Source organism: Ixodes scapularis, unplaced genomic scaffold, assembly GCF_016920785.2.
Source record: "Ixodes scapularis isolate PalLabHiFi unplaced genomic scaffold, ASM1692078v2 PGA_scaffold3__209_contigs__length_174095766, whole genome shotgun sequence".
Taxonomy (NCBI): Eukaryota; Metazoa; Arthropoda; class Arachnida; order Ixodida; family Ixodidae; genus Ixodes; species Ixodes scapularis.
This window is the reverse complement of record NW_024609868.1, coordinates 2,524,183-2,536,690: the sequence shown is the minus strand read 5'-3', so window position 1 is coordinate 2,536,690 and position 12,508 is coordinate 2,524,183. Positions and strand designations below refer to the sequence as shown.

The window sequence follows — 12,508 nt, the reverse complement described above, 5'->3', positions numbered from 1 at the left end:
AAAAAGCAACAACAACAACAATTGTTGTGGACGATACGTCGCTGAACTAAATGGTGTGGGATGCCTTTTTTGACACCTGCGAACTCAGTGTAGTCACTTTCCCCGAAATGCAAGGCGCATGCGAATCGGGCAGCGTCCGCTTTCCGAGCTTCCCGTAACTGTTCTACAGGAACCGCAGCCAGCCATTGGTCCCGATCCCGTCGATCTTTCGGAAACTTGTGCACTCTCCCGCACAATGCCACTTTCAGATGCAGGACAGGTGAGGCAGATTTTCACGCAACGTCCTGGGGGTATTCTTTTCGGAGCTGATCACGCGAATTCACCACGGGCACTCACCACTAATTTACAACACTTAAATGTAAAAAAACAAGACATCTTGAAGTACAGAACCGCGAGCGGAACCAACATAACTGCAAAGGAATCGCACGGCGAAAAATTCCCGCAAAGGAATTCGTCTGCTATACTTGCAAAAAAAAAAAAAAAAAAAAAAAAACGTGCACGGTTGGGTGTAGCAACGTGACTTCCGGCTCTCTCATCCTCCATATTTCTCCGACCTCCGTGCTAAGATTTCGGTTTCAAAGAGGTGCTTTTTTTGTTTTTGCTTTATTAAAAATATACGTGACTCTGTAGCAAAATTTTAATTGGGTAGTCTGTTGACAGCATGATAAATCGCTTTAAAAAAAAATAAAAAAAACATTTTGGGGGGTGTTAGTGTCTTTTTAAAGGTAACAATAAAAAATTGAACTGTTTTATACGTATACATAAAAATTTTACGTATCCAAATCACAGTACATTTCACGCATTTCAGATGCACTTGCAACCATTGTATGTAATTCAAAATTTAAAAAAAAAAAAAAACAGCGCAAAAAGACGAGGTGACGACGAAGTGACACGGACGCAGCGCTGCGTCGGTGTCACTTCTTCTAATGCTGTTTTTTTTTTTTTATTTTTTTTGCGCTGTTTTTAATTCTGAATTATGCACCAACTCGCCCAAGCTTCAACTTTAGCATGGTATGCAAGCAAAACATGTATCTATATAGGCAGCAATTAACTATAAAAAGCACAGAAAACATATAAAAATACAAACTAGAAGAAATACGTAAAGAGTCCTTCCGTTCTCACCTGCGAGAACACAGTTGATGAGCATAGTATAGTTCAAGACGCGCTGCTTTCGAGCTGAGAACAGGCCGGTGTGCTGGCTTCTTTTGTAGCTTGATCGCGTCTTCAGGACTCGAGCGCCCTGGCAAGGCCTGTGGTGCTGCAGATAGTGAGGAGGAGGAAACTTTATCATTCTTCCGGGATCAGGTATTGGGGGTGGTGGAGTCCCAGAGGGCCGCCGCGATCGCCAGGGCCCGGGAGGTGGTCAGGACTTGGGCTGACTCCTCCGGGTCGCGCAACATCTGGCACGCGACGAAACGGAATTCGCTCGAGGCCAGGTGTCTGCGAGAACAGTTGATGAGCACAGTAGTTCAAGATTCACTGCACAGGCACCGTAGACCATGTTGAGCGCATTAATGAATTGTCAGAGTTCGTAACACTCTCAAGGCTCGTTGGCACATTAGTGTTTGCTTAGACCGACTTCTTGTGATCTCTTACGACAAGCGAACACGCTTTCACGCTGGCGCCATGTACGAGGTGACCCTGAAACTGCATTTCACTATACAGGGTGTGTGGGCCACTTTCGGCGCCAGGACAGGTGGACAGAAATACTTCCCGGTTTCCTATGTTTACATTCTGTTTGGGTGGGTGCGCGACGACTTTTGGTTCACTGGTGAGCAATTCCGTGAGAGCTGCGCTCTAGAAATTCCGCAGTGTCGTGCTCTTAAGTTGCTGAGCCGCCGAGCCTCGCTGATCGCATGACGACAGCATTGTCAGACGGTGTTAGCCTACTTCGATCTGCTGCCGATGGATGACGCAACACGACGAACGCTGGAATGCCGTGCCGGCGCCGCGCCGCCTCCACCGACCATCTCCGTACAACGATGGGTCATTACGGCACGTATAAAATGCAACGTGCACGGTGGTCTGAGAAATAAACCTTAAAACACAAAGCAGGCAAGTCACAACAAATTGCGCCTTACAGACTCGCATCGTGCTGAAAGAAGCGCGATAAAAACGTTTGGAAGATTGCTAAAACCAAGACCCCGCTCAGCGACCACTGCGGAAGAGCTCGTCGCGTATATGTATTTATTTATTTATTCATACTGTTGGCCTATTGTCCATTACAGGAGTGGGTTATTAGTAAAATAACCAAATTTTTAAAGCACACTTCCACGAATGATTCAGACACAGATGCGTTTAAACGTATATTTAAACCCAACCAAAACTTGAGTACGCCGCCGCTATCTGGAGCCTTCACCAAATCTACCTTACCACCCAACTTGAAGCCATCCAAAATCGTACCGCTCGCTACATACTCTCTGTATACAATCATACTGCTAGCGTTACGGCTTCAAAGTCCCAATTAAACCTAACTTCATTAGCTACCCGCCGTAAATGCTCGCTTCTCTGCCTATTTCAGAACATATTCCACCATTATCCGGACATTAGATCGATGCTTTTACAACCTCTTCCCCGATCTTCTCGTGGATTAACAAACTCTAACCGTGTGCAGCGCATCTCTGGATTTACTAACGCAATTAATAACTCATTTTTTCCCCTAGCGATTTTAGAATGGAATGTAGTACCCGAGTGCATCGCCTTAATTTTATGCCCTGACGCTTCGGTTTTGCATTTTCTCTTCGGTTTTGCCTCTTCGGTTTTGCATTTTCAAGGGGAATAATGACTGGCTGTTTGCTCTCTATTTTTGGTTCCCTGGTGGATTATTATTGAGGGCGTGTTTGTTGATGAAACAGTTGTTGTTGTTTCATTGTTTTTGCTGTTTCATGGTTTCTTTCGTTGGTTGATATGTGATTAATGCCCCCCTTATGTAATGTCCCCGAAAGAGGACCTTTGAGGGTAAATAAATGAATGAATGAATGAATAAATAAAATAATGCATGAATATAAGCGAACTTAAGTACACAGAAAATAAAATTAAAGAAAAATACATTATATGTGTTGTTTGGCGAGGCCTCTTAGGCTGGCTTCAAAACCTTCAACGGTGTCACATAAAAAAGCATCTTGCAGGATGTTGTTCCACTCAGCTTTGGTTCTCGGAAAAAAAAAATACTTGAAAATGTCGATCCGGGCTTTTATCGGCATCAGCATCTCAGTATGACCGCCCCGAAGCCCTCAAGTAGAGCGATACTTTAAATATCGCAGCGAATCTATGTTTACCCTTTTGTTTTGGATCAAATGCAGTAGTTTTAATCTGGCTATTTCTCCTTCGTCCTTCGAATGGCGGCAAGTTGAGATGAGTAAGCATCGCACTGACAGACTCAGTCCTTCGATATCCGGATGTGATAAATCTAGCAGCTCTTTTTTGTACCTTTTGTAATTTTTCAATCAGTTTTTTTTTATTGTATGGGTCTCACACTGGGGGGGGGGGGGGGGGGGGGGGGTGCTCGCATATTCCAAGACAGGGCGTACAAATGTTAAGTAGGCAGTTAATTTTGCTTTCTCTGTTGCTAATTTTAGGTTACGTCTCAAGAACCACAATTTTATTTCAGCGGTGCTTGTCAAGTTGTCGATATGGAATTTCCAACTCATATCTCTAGGCGCGGTTACACCTAGGTATTTAAAATTACTGACGAACGCTAATGGACCACCGTCAAGTTCGTAATCAAAAACAAACACGTTTTTAATCTTATTTGTGATTCTTGACAATACAGTTTCGACGCTTGGAGGAGGTGGGTGCCCACCGCCGATGTCTTGCCATTTTAGAAGCAGTGGAACGCGTTTAGGAACCAAGCTAGTCGAACAGGTTGTCCTGAAGATTCGCCCACGATAACTTCGGCACATTTGTCATATCCTGTAGAAACATTGGCTCTTGCTTTTCAGCCAAGGGGCCGTCTAGCCCGTGTAAGTAAATTTCATAAGGTATCACAGTTAGTCCTCGGCGGTTTAGACTCCTAAAGTGTGTGATACTCGTTGAGTGTCCTCAAAAACAAGCAAAAACAATAGCCGACCAAAAGTAAAATACCCTCCCCGGAAGTTCGGCCATTATATGTTTTGTTCACCTACACGCACCCTTTATAGCGAAAGTTTCGTGTAATCTGCGTGAACAAATGTACATATCTCTTGGTGAGGAATGGTCCTTTATAATATTGTCAAACGTTTTTTCGAGTTAAGAAAGAAAGAATGGTGCGCGAAAAAAAGTAGGAAATATGCGGAAACTGGAGGTGTTCGAAGGCTATCCTAATGATGGATTAAAAGAAATTAAAAAAAAAAAAAAAAAGCTTAAGGCACACGGTTGTAAGCAGTTGCAAGTGTGTAAACCCAGATGGGCGATTCTGATTCTTTCTTTTTGCCCCTCTTGTTTGCCCCCAGGCCTGTGGTACAGCCCGGAAGCGGGTTTCACGCGGTCGTGCCTGTCGCTGTCTCAGGCCTGCGTCACCGGGACCGTCCGACTGGACCTCTTCAAGGGCCAGGTTTACATCCGAGGCCGCTGGGCTCCCAACTCCCTGTACAACCGGGAGCTGGTCAGGTGAGCCGGGCTGTCACTTCGCTGCAGTTGCCCGAAAATCAATTACCAAATAGCGTTACTCGTTGGTTCATCAAACATTAACGCTTTACTGGGATTTGTTACCGTCCTGCAAACGAACTTCCAGTTACCGTTACTCCCCCAACGAATGTCATTTTTTGCGTTACCTTAAATTTCAGTATTTGGCAGCGATAAGCCGCACTTACTCACTTCGGCAGCAATTAAACTTTTGCAGAGCTATCTGACAATATTTTATCCTTCGTTTATTAAATATGTAGGATGCAGCGCGGTCTTCATGGGGCGTTGGCTCTTTTAAGGAACCAAAAACGCGACTAATTTCAGTCAGAAGCATCGAGTATAACGTAATTTTAAATGCAATGCCGTAAAATAGTCACGGAATTACTCTTTAGCCGTTTCGAAAAGTAACGAGCAGGTTAGTATGGTACTAATAAAAGTAACGTGTAACCAGTAACGTCGTTACTGGTAACGCGTTACTTTCAGAACTGCTTTGCTTCTGGCGGTAGGGTTTTGTGAATGGTATCCTTTCAAAGCCGCTTGTAGAGTTCGCTCCACATGCACTCGACACCCATGACGTTTTGCTCTGCGGCGTTCTCTTCCTCATCGCCGTTTCAGCATGGACGTGCAAGGAGAGTACACGCCTTCCGACGCCGATGGCTTCATCAAGATCCAGGCTCTCAGGTGAGAAAGCCCAAGAGGGCCAGATGTTAATGACGCCGACGAGAAGCGAGGACCCGGGGTCCGATAATGGCAGCGCTCGTTCGGAACAGGTAGGAAGGAGAAAGTGAGCATAGGCGTAGACTACGGTGGGCATCGGGGCTCCTGCCCCCCCTGGTGAGATCCGGGGGGGGGGGGGGGGGAAGAACCATCCTGGGCCCGGGCCCGGGCCATGATCCTTACCGAGACGCTGTTTACGTGCCATGTGACGAGCTTCTAGTAGTGGCATGTATACAAAAGAACGCCCACGTTGCCTTTATTGACAAAATACATGGGAAATGGAATCTCAGCGTGCTTTCGTTAGCTTCAATCTCCAGTCCTGCGAGAAGGTAACGCGCACCCCGCCCCCCCCCCTCCCCCGGAGAACTTCTTATCTTATCAGCACACGCGCAAATTTTAAAATATTGTTTGGATTTCCGAAGAAATGTTGCCATTTCAGAAGGCTCTCAAGAAGGCTTGCCCAGTGCCGTTTTTTATATTATATTCTCTTATTATTATATTTTCGAGCGCAGCTCTTGGGCGCCCGTTTCCGCGTATAGCGGCGTCTGCGTCGCCGTCGGCGTAACCGCGCGCGTTGCATCATGGAACGTCGCCAGTCCTATACACTAATTCAAATCTCCGCTAAATTTAGCAAAGAAACTGAATTGGTGTGTAGGTCTATGATGTATCATAATGCAGCACTGCGAATTCAGTTTCCCCGCTAAATTTAGTGGGAATCGAATTGGTGTTGAGATCACGTGACGTAAATTTTCCCGCTAAATCTAGCTGAGAAACTGAATTTGATCATATGTAAAGGGACACGAAGTCATGTGACGTCATCTTCCCCGCTAAATTTAACGGGGAACTGAATTGGTGTTGAGGTCATGGGGCATCAATTTTCCAGCTAAATTTAGCGGGGAAACCGGGAGGAGGGAGGGGTATAGAGGAGGAGAAGGAGAGGGTACGGAGGAGGAGAGGGCACGCAGGAGAAAGGGAGGGTATGGAGGAAGAGAAAGGGAGTTTATGGAGGAGGAGGGGAGGGTACGGAGGAGGGGAGGATACAGAGGAGGAAGAGGACACAGAAGAGGAGGAGGGTGCAGAACCAATACCTGAGGAGAGAGATCTGTATTTGTACATATATACATTTCTTTCTTAATTTGTTTAGCACAATATATCGCAAAATCTAAAAAAAAAAAAAATTGGGTTGTGTATACACCCTAGAACTTGGTCTGCCTCCAAGGGCGACGAGTCTCCCAGCTGTAGATGAGCAATTTAGTCAGTGCAGTACAACCGCTAGCATGGGGTCTTTAACGTGCACCACGCAGTACTAGTGATACACGACCGCACGCCGGTACAATGCTCATCCAGATCGAAACAGGCAGGGGCGGAGATTGAACCCAGTATCCCGGGTTCTGCAGCGCGAGCTTCCACTCCACGTGCTCCGAGCTGGTGTGTGCTAGCCTACTCGGCCACCGATCCCCCCTCGCCAAATCTAAATACCTCAAAAGCTGCGGTCTAATTTCGCGTTACAGAGATTTGTAAACGTCTTTCTCTTACTCCTCAGGGTTCTCATTGCTCCTACCCCCCTTGAAATTGTAATACTGATTCAAGTGTCAAACTGCATCAGTCCTTCTTCTTCTTCTTCTTTTTTTTTTTTACAGCGGTGTAATAACACGTTGTGTCCCCGAGCAAACTAACCTTGCGCAAGCTGGACGATGTCTTCAGAACATATTGGCTTCATAACCTTTATCTTTGTGGTTTTTGCTCTTTTTTGTCGGAGCACAAAAGATTATCTGTCTGGATGGCTTTGTTGGCGACTCGAACCCGCTATCGGCGAGCATTGTTTCGTTTGTTTTCCTTTCCCAATACGTCAATACCGGATTTCAGTTTGTCAGACAAGCTGCCCGAACGGCTCGTATCCGCCAGCTGTTTGGTAACGTGAACGCCTTGGCCGAAGGTACGGCAAAATATTTTGCCGGGAAATGACCACCCGAATTAGCCATAACCTTGACCGATACTGCACTGTGTGATTAGCCTTCCTTTGGTGGAAGGTGCGTCAGAACGATGGGCGCTTCCATCGAGGTTTCATGTGCACTCCCAACGCTTTGATTAATCTCGCAGTCGGCGTCGACGAAGTGCAGAGAAAAAATCAGGAAGTATATTCAGGCCCCTGCAGGTGCTCTTCGGGAATCGTATACGAAACTGCACGCTCTTTTGCTGTTCGCCCTTCGGAAATGTATATATCACAACAGTTTCGGAAAGTGCAGCACCGGAACAGCAGCGGAGCAGTCCTTCACGCAGCACATGAGAACCCTTGCCCATCAGATCGCTCACCAAACTCCGCTTTATTTTCTCTTCCGCCTCACTCGTTTCAAGAGTATTTTCGACGTAGTGAAAGCAATGGCTACGCTAAGAATTCTCCAAACTGTGACGTAACTCATCAATTGTTCGCGGATAATCGGTGCGAAGCTCAAGCACCTGCGTTTCAAAAACTTTGTTTTTTTGAGGAAACTTAAACTGGCGTCAGCATCAACGAGGTTGAGTGCATACAAAACTCTGATTAGACCAGTCTTAGGATACGCCACTGCGGTATGGGATTCGTGTAATAAAATCGACTCTTCTAAATTAGAATGTATTCAAAACCAGAGTTTACGTTTTATTGATGGAAGATACAAAAGGACCGATTCTATTTCTTAAATGTTGTCATTGTCGAATACATTGTCGAATACTGAGTCATGTTCCCGACTTAAGCTATCTGGATTCTAGACTAAAGCTTTTGTTTTATATTGTGAACAGGCAAACTGGTATTGGCCCTTCCGCGTACTTGCTCCCACCGTTCAAACAGTTCACAAGAACAAACCATTCGCGCCACATCCGAGCCTTTTGATCGTCGCTCATTGTGTGTAAATATTCCTTTTTTTCCAAGAACAGTAGATGACTGAAACATTTTAGCAAGTGAGGTAGTTGAATGCGCCACAGTTGAACAATTCTCAGATGCCTCTTCTTTACATTTATGAACGTGTTGCGCTCGCACAAATATTTTTAAAGTCCTTGTTTATAGCATATTTTCTTTGGTTTTTGTTAGTGCTTTAAAAATTGTCATGAGTCATCTCGTGGTGTTGTATTTTATCATTATTCTGGTTCCGCAGTGGTTATGGCGCCAGATATTTGTTGATCGCTTCTGTCACTGTGCTACTTTATACTGTGGTCTATTGCCTTGCGAAATGAACGTCCATGGTTGTAAATTGTCTACAGTTCACTCTCTATTGTTCCATCCTGCTTAGGTTGCAAATGACCAGCAGTTAATTTTAAATTAAAAACGAACACACAATGGGAGCGTGTTTAGCGAGAGGTAACAATGACCGACACCTCACTAAATTTAAAAGCAGCAAAAAAAAAAAAAAAAAAAGAAGTTAGGGCAGCATTTTGACATTGATTTGCGGGAAAGTTTCAAATTCATAGCTTTTAATAAAGCGTTTATGTAGATTTGTTTTTAAACCCGTTTTTTTTTTTTTTTTTTGCAGGACGTAGCAGGCAAGCACGGTTGGGAAGACGGCATTTCTGATTTATTAATTATTGTTTGCGATTAGAGCGGGTACACGAAGACATCAATACCAGAAGAAAACATATGCTTTCATTAATTTATTACAGTCAAACACGGACAAAATATAATAAAAAAAAAAACACCCGCAGATCTTCGACTTGAAATGGCTCAAAGAAAAATCGGCCACTAAACTAAAAGCATAAATTTCTGGGTGCAGATGCCAATTTTTTTAAAGTTATTTTATAATGGCTGAAGAGATTAGGCGAATCAACCTAATAGATGATATTTTCATAGATTTTTTGAAGGCGTTTGATAAAATATCTTGCATAAAGTTACTATACAAATTGAAAAAAAAATATGTAAGAACACACATTTAGTTCAAATGGATTTCAACACACCCTTCAAATCGTCGAAGATTCGTAGTTTATGGAGAACACTGCTCTGACATATTTTCTGTTGACTCTGGCGTCCCCCGGGGATCTGTGCTCGGACCTCTCCTTTTCTTGTTGTTTATTAATGATATAGTAGAAGATGGTTCCGGTTAAAAACAAGTTATACGCTTATGATTGAATAATTTTCTCAGAAATAGCTAGTGCTCCCGATCAACTTTTGTTAAATAGAACTTTTCAAAATATCGCGGAATGGTGTGCAAAACGGCAAATTACCACTAACTTAAAAAAAAGAGGTTTTTATGAGAATTACTTACAAAAGGAATCCGTTGAAGTTTGTTTACAATACTAATAATATTCTTCTATTAGAAGTAACACAATATAAATACATTGGACTACGGATCACTCATAACTTACTGGGATAAAACCGATTGGTTACGTGACATCTAATTCTCTTCGAAAGTTATTCTTTCTTAGAAGGACGCTAAGACGTTCTACCCCTTCCTTGCGTCTTCTAACATATAAAGCTATAGTCTTGCCAAAATTAGATTACGCGGATATCATTTGGGATCCCTTCACCAAGATAAACATTAGCAAGCTCGATTGTGTGCAGAAAAAGGCAGCTCGCTACATTTATAATAGTTTTGGACGTACCTTTATAATCGAACTTTTAACCAGAGCTAAGTCATTATCTCACAGAAATCGGCATTCTCAACTAAAATTTTTCTATCAATTAATAAATGGACATTATAAAATGGATCTGTCTCACATAAAACACTTCTCATCAGACTACGACGGAGGCATGCCCTATCAATAACTCCTTTTCGATCGCATATTGACAATTGCTTCAAGTACTTTTTTTTTCGCGAACAGTGACTGATTGGAATAACCTTTCTGAAAGTGTTGTTATGCTGCCATCATTTTCTTTATTTGAATCCCTCCTAAATTAGTTTTGTCCCTCTGTCAAATATTTTTTCTTTTGTTTGTGCGACTTGTTTGCTATCTTGTATGCCAGCCTCTCTTGTTCATCAATTGTACCCACCCGCTAAAATCCCTTCTCAGAGGTGGCAGTATTAATGAATAGTAAATAAATGAATAAACACTCTATTGTGAAGAAAACAGACATCTATTGCATAGGGTTCAATCAAAGCGAGCAAAGCATTTTGTACATAAATATGTGCAGGAAATGTTGAAAAGTGATTTATACTTAGCATTGTTGGATCTAACTGTGCTCATTGTCTCTCTTGTATCTCTGCTTTTTTTGCACAGGCTCAAGGAATGGCATCGTGTGAACAAGACAGCCGAGCAACCTTGAAAAAAAAAAAGAATTATGATTGCAATGACACCTTGGGTGCCCCTGAGTCTAGGTGCATCCTAAATTAGTAAATAAAAAAAAAACAGGTAGAAAAAAAATGTAGGAAACTTTTTATGAATAAAAGCCCCTATCTGTTATGCTATATATGCGAGGCTCTAAAAATTACACAAGGTAATTTTCTGAGGTAAGTTTCTGAATTAAATATTACTGATTTGAACGAATATTGCATAGTTCGCATTTAATAAATCATAAGTCCCAGTATATTCGAGTTTCAAACCTCCGAAAAGCAAACCAAAATCGGATGCTGGGAAACTTGAATTCTGCGAACAGCCCAACTCGTGAGGGGACGCATTTTCTCCAAGACGCGATTACATGTAGCATTGGGCCAACGGTTTTGATTATTGCAGTTGTTTCAGCACCCGCAATGCCTATATAAAACAAAGAGCTTCTGCATAAACGTCGCCAACAAGTTAAATTATCACGCACTTTCCAGCGGATCCTCGCAAGGTTCACCTGGGTTCGCTGGCTGACTTGCCTGGACTGGCACCGAGCAGCCGAAACTCGGGGAGCGGTTTTTGCAACGCTCAGGTCATTTCGTCCTCATCTCGTATATAATATCATCGCACAATCACCATCACTATAGACGCGGCACCGTGGTCCTCGGTGGTACGGGCTGTTCCCTTTCTGAGGCGCTGCCACTCTCCTGAGCAAATGAAACTTATTTTAATTAAAGACCATTAATGCCGGCCGTCACATGCGGCACGGCGTTGAATATGGTGCTAAATTTGTGTTGCATTTCCTCCTCCCAACGCTGTGGTTTCCTCTACATTCAGAAGGCGTTTGAAAACTCTTCGCAGCAAGATGAATATCATAATCGCGTGCAAGATTTTGGCTGCGTTTGGTCAAAACCTAGATGTAACCGTTTAGTCTGACTCCGTCTACATTAAACAGCGGAAACTAACTTCTAAAAAAAACACGCACGCACGCACGTACGCACGCACGCACGCACGCACGCACGCACGCACGCACGCACGCACGCACGCACGCACGCACGGACAAAGGATATAAATTTTGAAAGCCAATTGCAAGGCCTAAACGGTAATGGTGCTTTTTTTTTTTTTTTTTTTACTCAAGCGTCATTGGAATTTTTTGTTTTGCTTGTTAGCAGTGACTTTATTCTATTGCTTATGTTTCGTTTCTTATTTTGTGGGATCAGTGTAAAAATTAACTTGTTACTCGAATACCCGCTCATTTGAGTTAATAATTTAGGATGGTAGGAAAGAAATCAATTAAAAATATTTAGTGTATTTTATTTGCTTTTTTTCCTTAATATTCTTACGTATACGTGGCCTGGCCGTTTTCACGCACAAGGAGTACTGAATATATCCTTTGAAAATAACTCAAACGGTTTTACGATTACGAAGAAAAACCGGATTTAAAGATTAACTGAATAGGTTCTTGAAAAAAAAAAAAAAAAACGAGTTAGAGATGAATTTTTGTGTATTGTTATCCCGTTAATTTGAATATCACGTTTGTTTCCCCCGAAGATGTAGAACTAAACGCGAGAAAGCACAAAAAAGCCTCCGACCATGCAGTCGTTACGTCATAGCCAGGCATTGCGACCGCCGAACGCGCGTCGCTCGTGTGGGCAACGCGTGCTATTGCAAGCTTGCCACGCATATAATGCCCCGCACTGACACCAGTCGTGACGTCTTTTTCTGACCTTTTCGAAAACAGCAAGAAGGCGCGTGAATAGATACCTTTGATAGGCGCTGGAGATACGCGAGAGCAAAGATTCAGAAAACTCCTAATATGACGTCACGCTACGGGAAGGAGGGGATTCAGCGGTACTTTGAAAATGACGTTCTGCCACCTCCGTGCTCCAAATAAGACTTTCAGCCTTTCCACTCTGGTGAAGGAGGAAGACCAGCGAAGCTGTAGAAATTCTGGAAAGGTTGCGAC

At 43.3% G+C, this 12,508-nt stretch overlaps 1 protein-coding gene across 1 annotated transcript in view; it reads left to right on the top strand.

The window, feature by feature from the left end:
* Nucleotides 1-10,637, top strand: part of LOC8026793 (argininosuccinate synthase) — a 35,935-nt gene extending 25,298 nt beyond the window's left edge. The window contains exons 11-13 of the mRNA XM_029985092.3: nucleotides 4,431-4,587; nucleotides 5,218-5,283; nucleotides 10,501-10,637. Of these exons, the coding sequence (XP_029840952.2) occupies nucleotides 4,431-4,587; nucleotides 5,218-5,283; nucleotides 10,501-10,546 (269 nt within the window). The 3' untranslated portion in view covers nucleotides 10,547-10,637. The remainder of the gene's footprint in view (nucleotides 1-4,430; nucleotides 4,588-5,217; nucleotides 5,284-10,500) is intronic.
* Nucleotides 10,638-12,508: the final 1,871 nt, after the last annotated feature.